The sequence below is a fragment of the Mobula hypostoma genome, chromosome 19 (genome assembly GCF_963921235.1).
Source record: "Mobula hypostoma chromosome 19, sMobHyp1.1, whole genome shotgun sequence".
Classification (NCBI taxonomy): domain Eukaryota; kingdom Metazoa; phylum Chordata; class Chondrichthyes; order Myliobatiformes; family Myliobatidae; genus Mobula; species Mobula hypostoma.
Window position 1 is genome coordinate 5,455,463 of NC_086115.1, and position 22,174 is coordinate 5,477,636.

Genomic DNA, 22,174 nt, shown 5'->3' on the forward strand with positions numbered 1-22,174 from the left:
TCAAGTTTGTCCAACCTCTCCTCAAGGCAAGACAATAGCTACCAAGGCAATATGTCAGTGTAACAGTTAGCGTAATGCTACTGCAGTGCCAGCGACCCAGGTTCAATTCCCACCACTGTCTGTAAGGAGTTTGTATGTTCTCCTGTGACCACATTGGGTTTCCTCCAGGTGCTCTGGTTTCCTCCCACTTTCCAAAGACGTACAGGTTAGTAAGTTAATTGATCACATGGGTGTAATTTGGCAGTGTAGTGACTTGTTTTGCCAGAAGGGCCTGCTACCATGCTGTAACTCTTTAAAAAATCTCTTCTGCACCCTCTCCAAAGCCTCCACATCCTTTCTATAATGGGGCAGCCAGAACTGATTGCAATACTCCAGATGTGGCTACAACATAACATAATGACTCTTGAACTCAATGCTTTGATTAATAAAGGAAGGGATGCCATACACCTTCTTTACCACCCTATAGACTTCTGTGGTGACTAACAGAGCAATGGACTTGGGCCCTAAGATTCTTCTCTACATCTCGCTAGAAAGTTAGATTCTTGAAACAAGGATGCATAGCCTGAGATTATACAAGACCCGCTAGTCAACCAAAAGTGACAAAGTGCCTTCTATTTCCAACAGAGATTGTTTCGATGTGATTGAGTAAATGAACAATTAATATGTAAGGGAAATATTGTAGAATATGATCTTGTAATAGGGCAAGTAAATAAGACATATCCTTTGCCAAGAAAATGAAATAATGATCTATTATCCAAAACAATCATAGCTGCTTCAGCTGTGTTAACTGTCCGTCTTTGACAAAGTGCTTCTCCATCCCTGTAGTGAGTAGTTTGTATCAGCAGAGCGCATAGCAAAAGGATGTTCATGCTTGACTGCAATTGACAATATAGCAATTAAGTGAATTGCATTTATCTACACTTGTCTCCTGACAAATTCCTCTGCTGATGCTTCAGCTGCTGTTTCAATGACACAGCATCATTACTAACATTCAAGATGTATGACATGACTTAGCATTAAATAGACAAGAAAGGTATTTATTAAGGAGTTTAAACACATCAGAGATTGAAATTATAGCTAAACCCATGTTCTTTGTGCTCAGCTGTAGGCAAAACCAGGTCTCATTTATCACAACATTAGATGAGTACAGGCACTTTTTACTAAATATCAAGTTTTACTTCATCTGATTCTTTAATTTTTATGGAGTTCACAGCAATAGTTCTTTCTGCAAATTAATGAAGCAAGCAGAACCTTTCTACATTGGTACCTGAAATATAAAACATGGTTCTAAACTATTACAAAAATCCTACAAGAAGTGGTTGACTTAAATGCACACTACTCTCACCTCTTGGCAGAAGGCAAATACTACAACGTTCTATTCTGTATGAATGCATTAACTGTCGTCCCACGTTAAAGTTAATGCACATATTTGTTTTTGCATGAAAAAAGATGAGGCACTTTGCATGCAAAATAAATTATCAGGAACCTATTTAATATTGAAGTGCCATATGCAACTTTATGTTGCTATAAAGTTCTGATATATTTAACATAACTGCATATGTAGTTTCCTAGAATCTAGATAACAACTGTGCTTAAATTTACATGGGTTTTCTACCTCATTCCTCTACGACCAAGAACAGTTTCTCAACCCATTCATGGCTGTTAATAATTACCATAAGAACATAACCCATAGGAGCAGAATTAGGCCATTTGGCCCATTGAGTCTGCTCTATTATTTCATCATGCCTGATTTATTACCCCATTTTCCAGTCTTTTCGTTGTAACCTTTGATGCCCTCATTAATCAAGAACTTATCAACCTTCACCTTAAATGTGCCCAATGACTTCACTTCAATTCAATTTAATTCAAGTTTAGCTGTCATTTAACGCTACATGAATACTCATGAATACTGTCCAAGGAGACAGCATTACTTAGTCTGCACAGTTGACTGTGGCAATAAATTTCACAGATTCACCATCCTCTGGCTAAAGAAATTTTTCCTCATCTCTGTTCTTAATGGATGTCCCTCAATTCTGAGGCTGTGCCCTCTGGTGCTGGACTCCCCCAAAATAGGAAACATCCTTTTCACAATCCACTCTATCTAGGTCTTCCAATATTTGATCATTTTAATTAAATAATCAATTCTAAAACATTCTTACTGATCCTGAATGGCTATCTGCAATGAAGAGTCTACAGCCATGATCTAACATGTCATTCAGAATGGAAGAGTGATGATTTATGCTTGTTGAGGATCAGAGTAAACTAGTGAAGATGATTCAGCCCTTGAAACTGCTCTACCCACCATACAGCCGTTGAGTCATGGAGCACTATATCATAGAAATAAGCTCTTCAGCCTATCTATCCTGTGTCGAAATGTTAGTCTGCCTTGTTCCATTGACACACACCTGCACCACAGCCTCCATATCCCTCCCATCCATACACCTATTCAAACTTCTCTTGTGCTGTAATCTGTCTCAATGACTAGGGCCTGGTAGCACTTACATCCACAGTCATAAAGTGCTTAGAGAGAATATCAACTCCTGCCTGAGAAGCGACTTGGATCCACTCCAGTTGCATACTGTCACAACAGGTCCACAGCAGATGCCATCTCATTGGCTTTTTGCTCAACGCTGTAACAGCAAAGATGCATACATTAAGATGCCCAGTATTCAATATTATCATCCCCTCAAAACTAAGCAATTAGCCAAGACCTCGGCCTCAATACCTCCTTGTGCAATTGGATCTTCAATTCCCTCACCTGCAGACCCCAGTCACATCTCCTCCACAATTTCCCTCCTCACTGATGTACCACAAGGCTGTGTGCTTAGCTTTATGATTATGATTGTGAGGCAAAGTACAGCTCCAATGCCATATTCGAGTTTGCTGATGACACCACAGTTGTTGGCTGAATCAAAGGAGGTGATGAATCAATGTAGAGATGGAAGAATCAAAATGTGGGTGCGAGGCTACAACAACAATCTCTCACTCAATATGAGAAACTCAGGAGGAGGAAATCAGAGGTCCATGAGCTAGCGCTCAAAGGGGAATCAGCAACTTTAAATTCCTTGTTGTTATAATTTCAGAGGATCTGTCCTGGGACCAACACCTAAGTGTTATCACAAAGAAAGGCATGACAGCGCCTCTACTTTTTTAGAAGTTTGTACAGATACAGCACATCATCCAAAACTTTGAAAAAAATTCTATAGTTGCACATAGAGAGTATACTGACTAGTTTCATCACGACCTGGTATGGAAGCACAAATGCCGTTGAATGGAAAATCCTACAAATATAGTAGATACAGCCCAGTCCAACATGAAAAAAAGCCCTCACCACTACTGAGCACAATTATGTGGAGTGCTTTCGCATGCTTTCTTCTCACTGCAGCTATCAGAAAAAAGGTACAGGAGCCTCAGGACTTACACCAGCAGGTTCAGTAACAGTTATTACCTCTCAACCATTAAGCCAGAGCAGATAGCTTCATTCAACTTCACTCAGCTTCACTCGACCTATCACTGAACTGTTCCCACAACCTATGAACTCAGTTTCAAGGATTCTTCACCTCATATACTGCTTATTTATTTTTTTTGTATTTGCACAGTTTGCTGTCTTTTGCACATTGGTTGTTTGTCTGTCCTGTTGGGTGTGGTCTTTCACTGATCCTATTGTGTTTCTTGAATATATTGTGTATGCCCACAAGAAAATGAATCTCAGGGTTGGATATGGTGGCATATATGTACTTTTTTCATAAATTTACTTTGAACTTTAAACTTTTAATTGAGCTCATATCCACTACTTTCACTGGTAGCTCATTCTAGACACATCACCCTCTGAGGTTAAGGCTACTCCTCAGGTTCATCTTAAATATTTCACTTTCCACCCTTAACCTATGACCTCTAGTTCTAGCCCTCATGTCCACCACGTACCCAATCTTGGTGTCATGCAGAATTTGCTGATCCAGTTTACTACATTATCATCCATGTAATTTACATAGATGACAAACAATAATGTGCCAGGCACCTATCCCAGTGAAATCTGCACCTGATTGTTGACCTGTCTTTGTTACATGTCCATGATAGTTTTGCAGCTTACTTTGCCCATCACCAGTATGAACAAGTATATTACCTTGCATTCAACCACTAGGCAAGAAACAAACCAATTGTCAAAGTATTTCCTGCAGAAACTATAAACAAAGCAGACTTCCAGTAGTGACTTGTGAATACCATACTGGTTAATAGTAAAGCAATGAATAACTCAAACAAGGAAATACCACAGAAAAGCAGCAACACCAGGATCAGAAGAGACACCATTAGAAAGTGAGTGAGTAATGTCTAAGCTAGTTAAAGGCATCCACAACCTCTAATCCACGCCAATGAATGAACCGACCACAATACTGCTGCAGTTTCAGTGCTGCTGCCTCAAAAGAAACCATAGCCTGAGAAGCATGAAATGAAACTGTGATCTTAGAAGAAGCTGCCGCAAAGCAGGTGAAACCCAGATACACTCTGAGAAACATCCCTAACTTGTTCCTCTTTCCATAGATACTCTCCGACCATCTGAATATTCCTGTCATTTTCTGTTTTTATTTCAGATTTCCAGCATTTGCAGATATTTTTAATTGCCCCAAAACACCAATTGAGAAAAAAAGACAAGATATAGAATAACAACTTTTCTATTTGATCAAATATTGCCCCTGAACCCACAGCAGTTTTTATACCAAGTCATGAAGTCAAGCGACTTCTGTTCCTCATTTTCTGCTATTGGATATCTTAATTAACTGCAGAAATAAGTGAAATTGTCCATTTTTTCAGATGGAGGTGGTGGGAATGTTGTTTACGATGATAGATGTCATCTACATCTTGCAAATGTGAGCTGCATCATTTCCCGAGGAGCTGGGAGTGGAATTGACCATTGTTCACTGCTGACTGTACAGGTTGCAGACTTAAGGAAGATCATAGGTCAACCAGCTGAAGATAGCCTAGACTACACTACACTGATAAGGTCCTCGTGCAGGATCTGGGCATGAATATTCTCCAATAAACACAGCCACCTCCCTTCAAGTGTGACATGGTGACCGTATGACTCCACTTGAAGCTACTCTGGATGCCCACTGTTCACACTCTCTCGTAACACATTTCTCATAAATGACCAAGGTAATCAGCACAACAGGACCACATTGAAACAATGTGATCTCAGTGGTTCAGTTTTGCCGGGTTCTAGAGTTGCCAATCTTCCAGGGTTGCTGTGCAGTGTCTAAGTATTGTTATACAATCATTAAGGGTGGCACAGGAGCATAGTTGTTCACATAATGTTATTGCAGTGCCACCAATGCAGATTCAATTCCACCACTGTCTGTAGGGAGTTTGCATATTCTCCCCCTGACCGTGTGGATTTCCTCTAACCACTCTAGTTTCCTTCCACATTCCAATAATACAAGCAACGCACACAAAATGCTGGAGGATCTCAGCAGCCCAGGCAGCATCTATGCAAAAGAGTAAACAGTTGACGTTTCAGGCCAAGACCCAAAATATTGACTGTTTACTCTTTTCCATAGATGCTGCCTGGACTGCTGAGTTCCTCCAGCATTTGGTGTGTCTTGCTTGGATTCCCAACATCTGCAGATTTTCTCTCGTTTGCCAGTTATATAATTAGTTTGTCACCGCTCTGCGACGACAGTGGTGCCAAGCTGTATCGGCCCTTGTCCTTCCCTTAGACAACATCAGTGTCGTGGAGAGGGGAGACTTGCAGCATGGGCAACTGCCAGTCTTCCATACAACCTTGCCCAGGCCTGCGCCCTGGAGAGTGAAGACTTTCCAGGTGCAGATCCATGGTCTTGCAAGACTAACGGATGCCTTTATTTAGTTGATTTTGTCACTGGGGTATACTTGAATGGGAACAGGCTGTTTGGACCAGTAGGCCCTATACTAAGCTGTATCCCTAACTAAAATTAACAGGAAAATTAATCCCTTGGACAGTCAGTGTGGGAGATAGAGGAAATAAGTTATACTTGCAGAAATGTAATTGTGCATATGATAGTAAATATTTTGGGGATTAAATAGGCGTGAATGGGGTAAGAGGGAGAAGAGCAATTAACAGGGGAATACATTGGAAGGCGGTAGATCACACCGTGAAGTCTCAACCATCTAGTCCTGCCAGATATAATCCCCTTAGTTTTAATAGACAATAGAGCTGTGGTAATTAAAGGTGCTTTAGCTAAAGAAGTGGAAGAGAAGTCTTAGGAAATTAAGGAAGGTCTTAAGTGCGTGGCAGCCATAATTTCCCAAGACATTTTTTTAAACTAATTCTCTAGTGAGGCATTGAGGGTAACAGTCCAAAGAACATGCTTTCCTTCAAAAAATCAAGGTATACACTCCATCAGAGCTGTAATTTCCACTGTTGTCTGACTGCAACTTCCACTGTTTTGAAATATAATGTCTTGAAACATAGCATGTTTTCCCAAGTCCCGTTATCAAATAAAATTCAGGCAAAGCACAAAGGAACGTAACATGGTGCACTGAAGGGAAAGATTTTGAAAACTCTTTAAAGAGGAGAGAAAGAGATGGAGATTGGGGGGAAGGATGGGAAAGAAATTCCACTGTTTATGGTTTTAGCTGATTTAGGCACTGCCACCAATATCGATGTAAATAAATAAACACAAAAGACTGTGCAGAAGCTGGAAGTCCAGCATAACGCACACAATGTGCTGGATGAACTCAACAGGTCAAGCAGCATCTGCAGAAATGAATTAAGAGTCGACGTTTCGAGGGAAACCCTTCAACCGCACTCCTGATCAAGCAAGGATCTCGGCCCAAAACGTCGACTCTTTAAATAAATGCGACCTGATCAGCTGAATTCTTCCAACATTTTGGAGCAATTGGAGCCAAAGGTTAACAAGTGGCAAAGTTAGATTGGGTGAACTGGGGAGAAAGATGATACCAGTAACTTTTGATCCACTACCCAAATGGGAGATTGTAAAGGATGTATTAAGAGCGTTTGGCTAAATTGTATCCCCGATACAATTCCTACACTGCGAACTCGGCATTTTGAAATTAGACACCTCTAGCCTAAGTGGTTAATATTTTTGATTGAAACCGTCAAGCTTTAATGCCAAGAAGTGGCAAAGTCGCAAAAGCAATTAAGCAGTAATGCGCAACCCAGTGCATAAAAAAATACTTTTTTATTTCGCAGTGGAGCTGGTGATAAATCCATCGATTAAAGACTTTTATTCACAAAATTGTAACTAGAATATTGAAGCGAGGCTCACTACTGTCAGATGCTGATTCCGACACAACTTAGCTCAGTAGAAACCCATTTCGTACAACGAAACCCAGACTCTCAATTTACGATCAGTGAACGCAGAAAAGACTACTCGAAAACACAAGAGATTCAGCAGATGCAGGAAATCCAGAGTAACACGCTCAGGCCAGCATCTGTGCAAAGGAATAAATAGTCAACTTTTAGGGTCGGAACCCTTCACCAGGACTGGAAGGGAAGGTTGTGGAGGGGTGGGGTTGGGGGGGGTGGTGGTGGGAGTTGATGTTGTGAAGAGAAGCAAGTTGCTAATGTTAATCCCCGGGAAACAAGCACATTAAAAGGGCGGTGGGGAGTGTAGAATTATGGTGACACGGTATGGACATTTACTGATGTAGAATTGACGGGCGCAGCGTTGCGCTGAGCGCGATGCTGTTACAGCTCGGGCGTCCCGGAGTTCGGGGTTCTGTTCAATCCGGCGCCATCCCTTTCAGGAGTCTCTATACGTCCTCTCGCGGGGTGCGCCCGGTTTCCCCGGGTGCTCCACATTCCTCCTACAGTCCAACGACCTACCGGGGTAGTTTAATTAGTCATTGCAAATTGTCCCGTGATTAGGTTAGGGTTAAACGGGGTTGTGGGGTTGCTGGGGTGGCGTGACTCGAGGAGCTGGAGGTGCTATTTACTAATAATAAAATAAATAAAATTGCTTGCAAGAATCATAACTCGAAATGGATAACTATTAACCAACATCTGAGGGAAAGTATAGTCGAGATATAGATACGGTTAAAGATTTTTCTAAATATCAAGGATATGATAAAGTGAACATGTAGTTCAGTCCTGATGCCGGGTAACCACCCGAAACGTCGCTTCCATACATGTTGCTCGACCCGCGGAATTCCTCCAGCAGATTTTTTTTTGGGGGGGAGGTTTGCTCTAGATTCGGCCATCTGCAGTCTCTTGTCTCCTGCCAATTTTGTGACAATTTTAACCGGAGTCTGCCCCTCCATGCCAACTACCAACAGTTCTCGCTCTCCACTCGCAAGTCACAGAGGCCGGTTCTATTGTCATTAGCCCCAACAGACCGCCAGTTATATTCAGTGTTTCACCCTTCCCTGGTTTAATAGTACATTAGCAAAGGCTGAGTGGTCATGTTTTATTTACGAGAATCGCCCGGACAGCAGAGCAGGTATTTTCCTTGGTAGACATTGGTTTAAGGATCGATGCCCAGTTATTGACAATACCGGAGAGGCACGGTTTGAATTCGGCATCTATTCCACGAATAGCTTTGCCCTCAGACGGTCTGCTTGAGCGGAGATGCAATAGGAACCGCAGACGGAGAGTTCCAGATTATTACCTGAAGTCAGATATTTATAGAGTTTTCACTGTGTGTGCAAAGATGGGGGAAGATGGATGCAATTTAAGTGTCTGCTCTCACTTCCAACGTTCATGCAGTTGGAATATTGTAAATGCTCGGAGCTGGAGCCAGCGGCAAGGCGCCTTGCATTCGGCCAAGCGGAGCTATATTAACCGCGCGCAGATTCGTTCTCTTCGCCTTTTCGGCTCCCTCCTCATTTCCAATCATTAGGGACAAGTTGTCGATTCGGGGCTGGGTCAGCCGGGGTGTTTACATCACCGCTGTATGCCCCTCGCCCTTGAGAACAAAGGGACATCTGGATACGAGCCCGTCTGTTACGCTCTCTTTAGGTTTCAAACCTTCAACTTTCAAAAGTCGGGTTGTAAGGAGCCAAGACGGATGAAAAGCAGTCCTTGAAAAATAGAGACCAGACCTAACTCCATAAAGTATAGGTTTCAGTCATAACTTTACGTTAAAAAAGAGTAAAATTACAACAAAAACACATAAAATAACGGACGTTAGTCCAATTAATGTATCTAAAGCGGGGTTTAATTGGAAATGATTTAAACCCAAATAAATTCACGAAAAAAAATCGCACTACTCTAATTTATAATCATTTGCAATTCTATTAACCCTAGTTCCCTTTCAAAGCGGAAAAAAAATGGTCCCTTGTAAATTTAGGGACACCGACTATCTTCCGTGGGACGCGTATGGTTTCTTCCCACTTCACTATGCAGCTTATACTAAAATATAAACAGTTTGGGTTTACTTTACCCAGGGGACAAAATCCACACTTGGACCGGGATCATTGTCAAATAGTCTGGCGGGTTAAGTACATTGACAGGTAGCTGCTTCCCCTCCTTTAAACAATGCCCAGGCAATGAACGAATCCCCCCCCCCGCCCCCACCCCGTTTTACGTATCCGTATCATTTAGCTTCTATATCTATCATACTTCGAGTTTAAAACTGGTATTAGTTGAAATAACGGTCACTCACATCCCATTGCTACACCAAGTTTATTACTATGGGGTCTTGGAGACGATCAATGATTGGAGTTTTATCAGCTCTCCAACAACTATTCTCGGAGGGTTGGTTAAGAAACTGACGGCGACTTTATAACCCTTCTTTAGAAGAGTCACCTCATTTTATGACTACCCGACTTTCTGTACCTTCAACCCACAATCGAAATGTTACTTGCACAATTCTGACCAGTAGACGAGCCATAGACGAGCTTTAAAGAGATTCGAAACTAGAGCAATTGCATATAAAACTTGAATAGAACACTCAAAGAGGTATGCGAGGGTTAAACGGTTATATCAGTCACAATATGGCTAAATGCAACTTAAATAATCTACAGCATGTTTTAATATAAAATCCCACTGCTTACACTACTGTTCTGCCCAGACCAGTGCACCATGGCTTGATTGTGCGCGGAATCACCGGTCAATGCGAAGGTGGTACTGTTCAGTTCCATCTCCTCCGGCCGCGGGTTAGTCAGTTTCACCGCCTCCCGGCGGGATTTGCCACCGTGACCCAAGCCGGGTGCACCCAGACGGGGGAACTCGTCCAGAACCCCGCGGCGCCATCGCCTCGCCGATGCTTGCGCGCCTAGGTGCACATGCACCGATCCCTGTTGCCTCGCCTGAGAAGGGACGCGACTCAAGTCCGCAGAGGCGAGAGCGGCGAATAGTGTCCAAAACATCCACACCGGGCTCCACACAACCTGCGCCACCATCCTTGAGACCCCCGGCCACAAAACTTCACCCTCTCAGAGACACCCGATCCAACTCCTTGGAAGTTCTGTCACGCCGGCGGGGTATTTTTAATCAATATTTTTTATCTTGCAAAAAGTGCTCCCAACTGATAAAACAGTTCGCATTCAAGGTTTTAGGCAAAAGTGCGCCAGTAAGAGAGAAGGGCGAGGGATAGAAGGAGGTTGTTAATAAACTGACTCAGGGATGATGGTGAGATCCACCACTATGTTGTGTACGCCGAGCTGCAATCATTTATCAATGCTTCGATGTCGTGTTATAGGCATCCTGGTCACACGGTTGCAAAAAAAAAACACTCCGGCGATCAGGGAGTGTGTAATGTCCTCAATAGCTCAGACTCTCTCTGCTTTCGTTATTGATTCAGCTGGTAAGAACATCGTCCTCCTCATTAACTCGTACGCCGTGTGAAAGATAACCGCCCTCTTATTAATAACCTCTGGGCGCGTCAGAGTAGGTTGGACGGTCCGCCGGGGCGTGGGAGTCTTTGCAACCTCATCGCTCTGGACTCTGCCTCGTGTTTTTTTGTTAAGGGAACGGATGGCAGCGACGGCCGCATCCACCACACCCCTGGGGCGCTCCCGCCGTCTGGCTCCCGGGTATCACCCGCCGGACTCTTGAAGTCTAGAATTCACTACCCCTTCCCCGCCCCGCCCCGCCCCGCACCCTCTCCGCTTTACGCGGGTCCTCTTGGGTTTATATTTAAAACCTGTTAGAGTCGCACGGCGCCACGGGCTTTCGGTAAGCCGGGACTCGCTGAAGAGGAACTGAGGAAGGTTGGAGGGGAGGGATGGAGGAATGAAGGGCACACTAACCCACTGAGGGGCCGAATAAGTCCTTCGGTACACTCAGCTTGTCAGAGGAAGGACGACCGCGTCGCCCAGACCCACGGTGACAAGCCACTGGGCGAAGTGTGTTTACAAACGACTGACACTCACACCAGTGATCCTCTGGCAAATCAGTGACCCCCTTCTGGCCTCCCACTCCCCCGCCAAACCCAAACAGCAGCCAAACCTGTGACAACGTCAGTCTCCAAAAGTTGATAGTTAAATGTTTAAGTTGAAGTTTATTGTCAGAGTACCCACGGTGTAAATGCCATGAAAAATTAGCTTTATGCAGCAGCAGCCCAGTACATTGCAAACAGAAGTTTAGCATAAATTAATGCAATTGAAGTTGAGTTTTGGGGGAATATAAGTGGTCTCTTGCTACAAGTAGTGGTCATAGTGCGGATACAAGCAGAGTGGAGAAAGGTTCCCTGTGAGACGGAACTATATTGCACGCAGCCTGGAGTCGATTACGACCGACGCACTGAATCACTCGGCAGTAACAAACTTTTTTCCCCAGCCGACACTCTGTTCATTCATCTCATACCATCTAGTGGATCCTTGGTGCAGGTGCGTACTCCGTCCTTTCCCCCACCCACTCCCTATTTCTCTTCACCCCCCCCCCCCGGAAATCAGAGACAGCGCATAAAACACTCTCAGCTCTGCAGTCTCTGCTGACTCGGGTGTGCTCTTCGCTCGTAGGTTCACTCAGCCAGCGTTGATGCGGGTCCCGCTGCTGTTCGCCCTGGTGCTCCGGGACTGCCCTTGTAAGCCCACTGACTTGCCCTGGGTGAATAACATCACCTGTCAACTGAAACACACGCACTCAAAATGAGACACCCACCACTCCACCCAACCACTATCCCCCGAATAAAACTTAAGCAGGTAAACCATAAAAGGTACTCCCTTTAAAACGAACGAGCAACACACAAATTGTTAGAGGAACTCGGCAAGTCAGGTGGCATCTATGGAGGGGAATAAACAGTCGACGTTTCGGGCCAAGACCATTCATCAGGATCCCTAATTAAAATTAACGCATTGGCTTAACATTGAATGTGTTGGGTGTAATAACATAATAGCGACTTTTGAATTTTGCTTTTCTTTAAATGCTTTTCATGCAGTGAAATATAGTCAAGGGAGAAGGAAGTGCGGTAGGTAATTTGCGCACAGCAAGATCGTGCAAGAACACTGATAATAACCACGTAACTTTTTAAATAATTTTTATTAAGGGTTGTTAAGTATAGACTGACACAGCAGGAAGAACACCAAAACTCATAAAAATATGGAATGTTTTATATTCGTGTGAAAATCAGATGTGGGCATTGGCTTAGCATTTCATCGGTTTTCTCGTGGTATTTTATAGAACTGTCAGTTTAGATTTCTTTATTCATGGCACTAAAACTCATAGCTGCAGATTCGAGAGCGAGAGTTGTACCAACTGAAGCATGGTGTCAAGGGATGCAAGTGCTGAAGCAGTTATGCTCATTCCCAATTTGGTTACAGTTCACTCTGATACAGTGACAATATGCGTCAAAATTTCTAAGATTTATTTGTTTCAATGGAAACTTATTTGCGATTAATTCTTGCCTTTAAATCTACATGCGTAGTGTTACATCGGTGGTGTTAGATTAAATACAAAACAACCCTTTGTTTCTTAAAAAGGTAAGGAACCTCTGGAATAGATGTGTGGTCACTGGCTCCTCAATGGACAGTTCTCTGGACTCATTTTCAAGGGCTCTTCATCTGTTCTTAATATTTATTGTTTGCTCTAGGTTATTGAAGGAGGCAAAACATGAGATTGCTGGGCATTGTCCAGTATCTTTGTTTCTTCTCTAGCCACTGGTGAGTGACTGATGCTGCACTTCTACTTAAGAAGGGAACAATGGAAAATTCTGGGTACTATAGACTGGTGAGTCTCACATCAGTTGTAGACTGTTGGAGAAAATTCTTAGGAATAGGATGTATGAGCATTCGGAAACCCACTACAAACTGTCTGTTTGGACTCAGAACTGGCTTGAACATAGAAGACAGAGAGTAGTGGTTGAGGGGACTTATTCAAGCCGAGGTCTTTACTGCGTTGAGTTCTGCTGGGACCTCTGCTGTTTGTGATGTATATACAGTAAATGACCTGGAAAATGTAGATGGGTGGGTTAGTAAATTTGCAGATGATAGCAAGATTGGTGGACTTATGGATAGTGTAGGAGCCTGGCAAAGAATACAGCACAACGTAGATCAGTTACAAATATGGGCTGAGGAATGGCAGATGGCGTTCAACCCAGATAAATGTGAAATGTAGCACCTCAGTAGGGAAAATGCAAGGAAACAGTACACTATTAAGGGCAAGGACCTTGACAGTGACTGCTGAGCAGAGAGATCTTGGGATCCAAGTTCATAAACTGGTTGATAAGGTAGTTAAGATGGCTTGTGGAATGCTTATTTTTATTAATTGAGGCAATGAATTCAAAACTCAGGAGGTTATGTTGCAACTTTATAGAACTCTGGTTAGGCCACATCTAGAGTATTGTGTGCACCACTATAGGAAGGATGATGAGGCTTTGGAGAGGGTGCAGAAGACATTCACTGAGACACTGCCTGGTTTGGAGGGTATGTGCTATCATGAGAGACTGGATGAAGTTAGGGTGTTCTCTCTGGAGTGCCAGAGGCTAGTGAGAGACCTGATAGAAGTTTATAAGATTATGAGAGGCTTAGACAGAGTGGACAGAGAACATTTGTTTCCCAGAGTTGAAATGCCTAATACCAGAGGGCATGCATTGAAGGTGAGAGGGGTAGGTTCAAGGGGGATGTGAGGGGTAAGTTTTTTACTCAGAGAGTAGTGGATGCCTGGAATGCACTGCCTGGTATGGTGGTAGAGGTAAATGCATTAGAGCTTTTAAGGAACATTTCGATAGACACAGGAAGATGGAAAGATATGCACATGGTGTAGGTAGGAGGGATTAGTGTTTGGGTGATTTTGATTTACTTTTTAGCTGGTTCAGCACAGCATTGTGGGACAAATGGCCTGTTATGTGCCTGTACTATTCTATGTTCTATCCATTTATTATTATTTAATTTTGCATTTGCACAGCTTGCAGTTTTTTGCACATTGGCTGTTTATCCATCCTATTTATCATTGATTCTATTGTACTTCTTGTATTTACTGTGAAGGCCAGCAAGCAAATGAATCTCAGGGTTGCATATATATAGATATATATGTGTACATACAATAAAATTGCCTTGAACATTGAATTTCAATTTGCTTTTAAATTCGACTTTGAATTTTGGCAGGCATGGCAGATTGGGGCGGTAGATTGATGTTTGGGATGGTAGATTGATGTTTCGTGTGGTAGAAGATTGATGGTTGGGGTGGTGAGTATTGACACTTTGTCACCTTCAGTGGAAGCAGGACTGGTCTTTGACAGAAGATACCTGATATTTTGAGATTAAACATGGTCTGCATTTTCTTGTCCATTCAGCCCGTGATGAGATCAGAGACTTTTCCAGAGATTTGTTCCCATTAACGGCACTGGAGACTTCTTTGTTTATATTGACTCTTCTTTGGTTGGAGATAGAAGTGCAGGATGGAGAAAAAACATAATGTGTGTTCCAAGCTTGATGGAACATTGGAATTTAATTGCTTATCATTTTCAATAATTCTGCAGCATCTTGGCCCCTGCATCTTATTGTACACCTGCTCTGCACTTTCTCTATAACTGTGTCTTGATATTCTGCCCTCTGTTATTGTTTTTTCCCTTTGTACTACCTTAATGTACAGATGTTTTGAAATAACCTGTATGGATGGTGTGCGTTCTTCACTGTATCTCAGTGCACATGATAATAATCAGCCAATTACCAGTTACTGAGGCAATTGATTTTCATGGAAACACAAAAGACTGCAGGTGTTGAAATCAGACACATAAAACAAACGGTGGAAGAACTCAGCAGGTTAAGCAGCATCTGTGATCACAAATACCACCTAACCAACTGAGAACCTCCAGCAATTTCTTGTGCATTGTTGGTAATTGAAGTTTTTTTTCAAAGTACATTTTCTCTGCAAAAAAAAGTATTGATATTATCTAATTGGTGTGAAAATCTCATGGATATTGCCCATAATAGATGGTAACTCATTGTCTTGAATGGTTAAGAATTAAATGGTTTATACCTTTCTTAGTTACACGTGGGAAGCCTTTATCACCATTCAGTAGCATTAAGTGCATTATACTGTATAATCACCTTAACTTGTTACTTCATCTCTGTAATTCATCCTAGGGACTTCAAAGGAATGTATTTCAGAACCAGAATTCAATGCACTGAAGGTCGGTATAACAATAGAATCTAAATTATCCATAGGAGTCTTGCAGTACTGCCATTTAGCAGTTTCATGCTAGATACTGGACCAAAAATAATTTCAAGAGTGCAGCTCAAATTATACTCAGCCCATTTCCTAAAATTGAACCAATTAATCCTCCCCTATACCTGAGATATCTGCAGTCCACTTTTATACCTAAGTAAAGTACTATGGTAGTGTGCATCCTCCAGACCCATTCTGCATCCATCTCATTCTGAACAGAGTAAAATTTCTCAACTGATGCCCTTCAAAAGCAGGGAATTATATATGGGATACCATTGTAATAATCTGTTAGTGCAGTAAGCAGTGTGATCACTCAAGTTGAGTATGATATTCTTCTCGGGGTTGTCTGTTGTTGGTTCTTTGGGTGACTATGGAGGCTGATCCACATATTCTGGTGCAGTTAACCTGGGATGTTAGAGTGGATTCCTTAATGGAGAACACCTCTGCATGACTTTATTTAATGAGGGGAGGCTGATGCATGGGCACAGTCCTTGGCAGGTTGCCTTCAGAATCCTGTGGCAAGATGACTGGGGTCCCTTTCACTGCCGCAACCTTCCTCTGTCTTCACTGCCACTCTGCTGTGTCATCATCTTCCACAAGCTCCACCAGTGAGGTCTTGGTTGGATTGCTCCTAATCTGGAACTTCCACATTGACCATAGGTGATCCTACCAGGAGGTAAGTGCCAGGTAGCTAAACTGCAGATGGCATTGTTCTTGGGATCTCAAGAACTCACAAGTCTTTCTACCATGACAAGGTGATGATCCCTGGAGAAGATTCAGTTAATGAATATACCGTAAAGAGTATTTCAATTCAGCAAGCTAAATAAATAAATAACTGAAAAGATAGCATACACCACATGGAAGTTTACGGGTAGAATAATGCATGTAAAATGATAATCCAATCCAGGTATTAAATTAAATTAGAAGACATCAGAAAAGCCTGCAGTGATACAGGTAATGTCATTGTGTTTCACAGAACTCTCTTCAAATCAAATTGAAATCTAGTCACAATAGAATAAATTCGTAGTGATAATAGGTTAAGGGTTTCATTAGTTAGGTTGATGCTTCATTTTAGAAAAGAAGAGGGATGTAGGGGATAATTTTGGCAGCTGAAGTATGGACACAATAGACCAAGGGTTTATAGTAAGGAGTCAAAATTGACAGAGTACAGAGATCACGGAGGGTGAGACATGATTTTAAAGTTGAGGCACTGCTTATCTGGGCACATATGTAGGCCAGAAATCACAAAAGTCTGTGAAAGTTAGGTCAGAAAACGCAAGGTCAGATATGATACCTTGACTATAGACATTCTAGCCAAGTATCAGACAATAGCCCAGACAATAGCTGGAATAGATAGCAAAGGACCAAAGACGATGGCTTATCTCTTCCCATTATTTCATCAGAGGTAATAGCTACTAACTGGTTGTCAGATATCAGACATACATTTGGACAATTTATGGACAGTGGAAACTTCCAGGTAAATTATACTGATCTATAGAGAATTTAACTGGATTAAACATATACTTGAAGGGACTGGAAAGTAACTATTTTATTCAGGTTTTAAGATGACATTGCCAACCACAAGACACAAGTTGAAAGTTTTTCTTAACAACAAGATTAAATAACAGCTGTGAAACCATTCAAGAGTCAGCAGTTTCTGTAGGCTTGGCTCAGCTTCTTTGCAAACAGCTAGTATTATTGCAAACCTCAACTGACATTTTGGTGCATGATTGTATTTATAAGAGCAATTGAAATAGAATTGCGTCAGGTTCTAACAAGAAACAACTTCTAGTAATCGACAATGCATCACAAGGGACATTGATGCAAAAGGTCAGATATGCCATGTACATATACTGTTTTACCTATTCTGGATAGTCTTCTACTTAGCCCAATTGTTCCTGGGGTTCATGATGGCACAGTTAGTGAAATGAAGTATCTCTTTGCACAGTTTTGGACTTAAATGCAAAGCACTTACACAAGGGGCAAAACTTATGACACATCTCTGACAATGCCTGTGAAGTGAAAATATGGTGTAGGTCTGCGTAATATACACTCAGTGTTCACTTTATTGGAAAAAAAGTGACAACTAAGTTCATGATCTTCTGCTGTGAGAGACCATCCGCTTCAAGGTGTGACATGTTGTGCATTCAGATATGCTCTTCTGCACCCCCTGTTGTAACATGTGATTATTTGAGTTACTGTTGCCTTCCTGTTGTCAGCTTGAACCAGTCTAGCCATTCCCCTCTGACTTCCCTCATTAATCCAATTTGTTTTCGCCTGCAGAGCTGCTGATCACATAATGTGCTTTTGTTTTTTGCACTATTCTCTATAAACTCAAGAAACTATTGTGCATGGAAACACCAGGAGATCAGCCGTTCTGAGATATTCAAACGACTCCATCTGGCCCCAACAATTATTGCATGGTCAAAGTCACTTAGATGACAATTCTTCCCCATTCTGATATTTGGTCAGAACAATAACTGAACTCCTTGACCATATCTGCATTCTTTTATGCATTGAGTTGCTGCCACATGATTGGCTGATCAGATATTTGCATTATCGAGCGGGTGTACGTGATAAAGTGGCCACTGACTGCCTAAAAAAATAAAACTTGTAACAAGGTGTTGCAATGAATTTCACAGTAGTTTAATCAGACAAAAATATGACTCGCAAATCGACATTTGGGCAGGTAACCAGAAGAATAATCAAAGAGATAGCTTTTACATAGCCTGTTAAATGAGATAGAAAAACAGAGTTTTAAGGAAATAATTTTAAGTTCTCGAGTCTATGGTTCCAAAGGCATGAATTTCATTGATGGGCCAAGGAGGTCAGTACTGAAAGAAGACAGAGACATTAGAGGTTTGGAACAACAGAGGAGAATAAGATATGGAAGTGTGTGGCCATAGACAGACTTGATGGACAAATGTGTGAGTTTTAAAACTAAGGTGTTGCTTTATCAGAATGCAATGTAAAATTCACTGATGAGTGAGTGAGTGAGTCATAGTGTAGTTTCAGAGAGATGCAGGAGAATTTTTGATAACATGCGTTGAAAATGCTACCAAAAATAATCTTGGCTCTTGAGAAGTTGTTCATAGCAGGACGTAGATGTAGAGAAGCTTTAATGAGGACTAGCAAAGATTTGATAAAAGCTCTGACCAAGGACCATCAACATGAAACTTTTACTCTGTTTTTTCTCCCACAGGCGTCACCTGACCTACTGAGTGTTTGAGAAATTTTCTGTTTTCATTTTAAATTTTCAGCATCTGCGGCTTTTGTTTTTGTTTTCATGTGATAGATCAGTTCAAAGTTCTTAGGAAGCGTGCACAGAAAACACTGCTGTCAAGGATTAAGAATGTTAATAAATTTAACATTCCCACCAGGGCAAAGGAGAAGAGAGCAATATCCCTTTATACTGGAGTTCATTGGGGCACTTAGTTTCTGACTAAAAAGAATCTAAACTAGAACCTTAATTAATTTCTAAAAAAAAATAATGGATCATAGTTTGAAACAGCAAAGGGTGGGGAGTGGGAAAAGCACATGGGGATATTAGGCAGACATTGTGCACTACAAATTTTAAAATAGAAAGGATTATCACAACTGCTTCTGGCTATTTCTGTTGAAATGATTGAAAGATAACCCTGTTAGGATCATGCCAACCCTGTGCTCAGTTTGAGTACAGCCGTAATTTTGTTACATGAGTTTGGACCAGAAGAGGTGGAACTCTTTCTCAAGGTAGCTGAATGGGATTGGATCAGTGTTGTCCATTCTTGTTGCCTCAACAGAGAATAATACTCCGCAAATTATGTGACATTGACTTTCAGAGGCCAGGATGGCTAAAGAGAAAATTCAATTGGGTGCTAACATTAGTCCTAAAAATTTTACCCCTAATCTTAAAGGAGCAAATGTAATTGACATTGACTGACCTCTGGTGGAGAGGTTCAGTGACCATGTGATTAACAGATCTGGTTATAATGCCATTCTCTTTGTTAAATACTATTGCCTTGGCTTACATCATGGGCAATAGTTATTCAGGAGATGGTACATGACTTATGTCAGTACAATAAAAGCTATAACCCAGTAGATCTCAGCATCTTTGGGAAAAAAGATTGAAGACAAAGCTGTTTTTTTAAACTCAGAGATTTTGCAGCTGCTGGAAATCCAGAACAACAAATACAGAATGCTGGAGGAACTCAGCAGCATCTATGGAAAGGAAAAACAGCCAACATTTCGGGGTTCATCAGTACTGCATCTCTTCTCCATAGATGTTGCCTGACATACTGAATTCCTCCAACATTTTGTGCTTGCTGTTTTTTTTAAAAGCTTCACAGAATTAAATTTCAGAAAAGAAAGAAAATGCTGGACAGAGAATGAGTTATATCTTTAAAGTCTAATAGTGAAATGACTGCCTGAATTGAAGCTTAATCTTATTTATTCATAGTCCCCTTGTTTGCAATTAATGAAACAACCGTGATCAATGATCTAATAAGAATGTTTCACAAGAAAGAAATGAATAATTTTTACCATTAAAACATCACTACATTAAGGATGTCAAAATACGTTTACAATCTTTTTTGTTCATATTTATTGAAGTGACACAATCTTTTAACTGTATGTTAATTAATTAAAATAAGACAAATGTCACAAGCAAGTGTAGAGTTACCACATTTCACACCCAATATACACCCCTCAACAAACACTACTAAAGTAGTTTATCTATTTGTTACCATATTGATGATTGTGGAGATCAAATCTATTAAGATCATTGCTACGTTGCCTACCTTATACTTATTATCTGAATGGTGGCCGATTAGGAAAAGGGGAGGTGCAACGAGACCTGGGTGTCATTATACACCAGTCATTGAAAGTGGGCATGCAGGTACAGCAGGCGGTGAAAAAGGCGAACGGTATGCTGGCATTTATAGCGAGAGGATTCGAGTACAGGAGCAGGGAGGTACTACTGCAGTTGTACAAGGCCTTGGTGAGACCACACCTGGAGTATTGTGTGCAGTTTTGGTCCCCTAATCTGAGGAAAGACATCTTTGCCATAGAGGGAGTACAAAGAAGGTTCACCAGATTGATTCCTGGGATGGCAGGTCTTTCATATGAAGAAAGACTGGATGAACTGGGCTTGTACTCGTTGGAATTTAGAAGATTGAGGGGGGATCTGATTGAAACGTATAAGATCCTAAAGGGATTGGATAGGCTAGATGCGGGAAGATTGTTCCCGATGTTGGGGAGGTCCAGAACGAGGGGTCACAGTTTGAGGATAGAGGGGAAGCCTTTTAGGACCGAGATTAGGAAAAACTTCTTCACACAGAGAGTGGTGAATCTGTGGAATTCTCTGCCACAGCAAACTGTTGAGGCCAGTTCATTGGCTATGTTTAAGAGGGAGTTAGATATGGCCCTTGTGGCTACAGGGGTCAGGGGGTATGGAGGGAAGGCTGGATTCTGAGTTGGATGATCAGCCATGATCATAATAAATGGCGGTGCAGGCTCGAAGGGCCGAATGGCCTACTCCTGCACCTATTTTCTATGTTTCTATGTTTCTATGTTTCTATATGGCACATTGGGATACTCCTAAGTAGCTGTGGAAGTAACCATATAAATGTAAATCTGTCATTTATTGATCCGCATAGATAGGAATGTGAATTTAGGGAGATAAAAACTAAAAACTGCAGATCCAGGAAATCTACAATAATTTAGAATAATCGCAAAGCACACAGCAGGTCAGGTAGCATCTGTTCAATAATGTTTCAGGCCAACGACTCTCTGTTAATCATAAACTAGAGGCTTTGGTTTTGATGTGACTCAGATCTAAGCGTTTGTCTGATGGAAGATCTGAAAAATAAATTTAATTAAATGTTACCTTCAAAAACAATATGGTAATAACGATACTTTTTGTAAAATAATCAGTTATGCTTGCCAGCATCCCACTCTCACTCAGAAATAAATACCAGGCTTAAATGAATGTCAAAGCTAAATGATACTCGTTCGTTCATTATGTGTCGTGTAGAATGATGTGGGCAATCATAGTCGTTCCACAACCATGATTGTTCTTTGCAAGTTTTTCTACAAGTGTGATTTGCCATTGCCTTCTTCTGGGCAGTGTCTTTACAAGATGGGTGATACCAGGCATTATCATTATTCTTCAGAGACTGCCAGCCTGGCATTATGGGTTGCGTAACCAGGACTTGTGATGTTCATCAGCTGCTCATATGGCCATCCACCAACTGCTCCCATGGCTTCACATGAGTCCGATCTGTAAGGGCTAGGCAGGTGCTACACCTTACCCAAGGGTGACCTGCAGGTTGGTGGAGGGAAGGAGTGCCTTACACCTCCCTTAGTAGAGATGTATCTCTACCCTGCCATCCATAAATATTACAATCTTAAAAAACAACTTATAACTTTTGTACATTTACTGCAAGGGAATGGTTAACTCACACATTTAAAATAAAAATGGCCCAGAAGCTACATGTTTATAAATGCATAATGTGCTTATTTTAATTTCTACTGTTTGTTATTTTAGTAAAGGTTTTCATCAGTTTACTTTCTATTTGATTTTGTTTTCCTGCTTATAATCATTATAATACAGAGATTATTGTGGTAATTTCATTCATAAGTGTTAAACAA

The 22,174-nt window shown here is 41.6% G+C and overlaps 1 protein-coding gene across 1 annotated transcript in view; it reads right to left on the reverse strand.

Moving 5' to 3' along the window:
* Positions 1–10,867, reverse strand: part of LOC134358777 (VPS10 domain-containing receptor SorCS1-like) — a 1,326,002-nt gene extending 1,315,135 nt beyond the window's left edge. The window contains exon 1 of the mRNA XM_063071254.1: positions 9,991–10,867. Within this exon, the coding sequence (XP_062927324.1) occupies positions 9,991–10,338 (348 nt within the window). The 5' untranslated portion in view covers positions 10,339–10,867. The remainder of the gene's footprint in view (positions 1–9,990) is intronic.
* Positions 10,868–22,174: the final 11,307 nt, after the last annotated feature.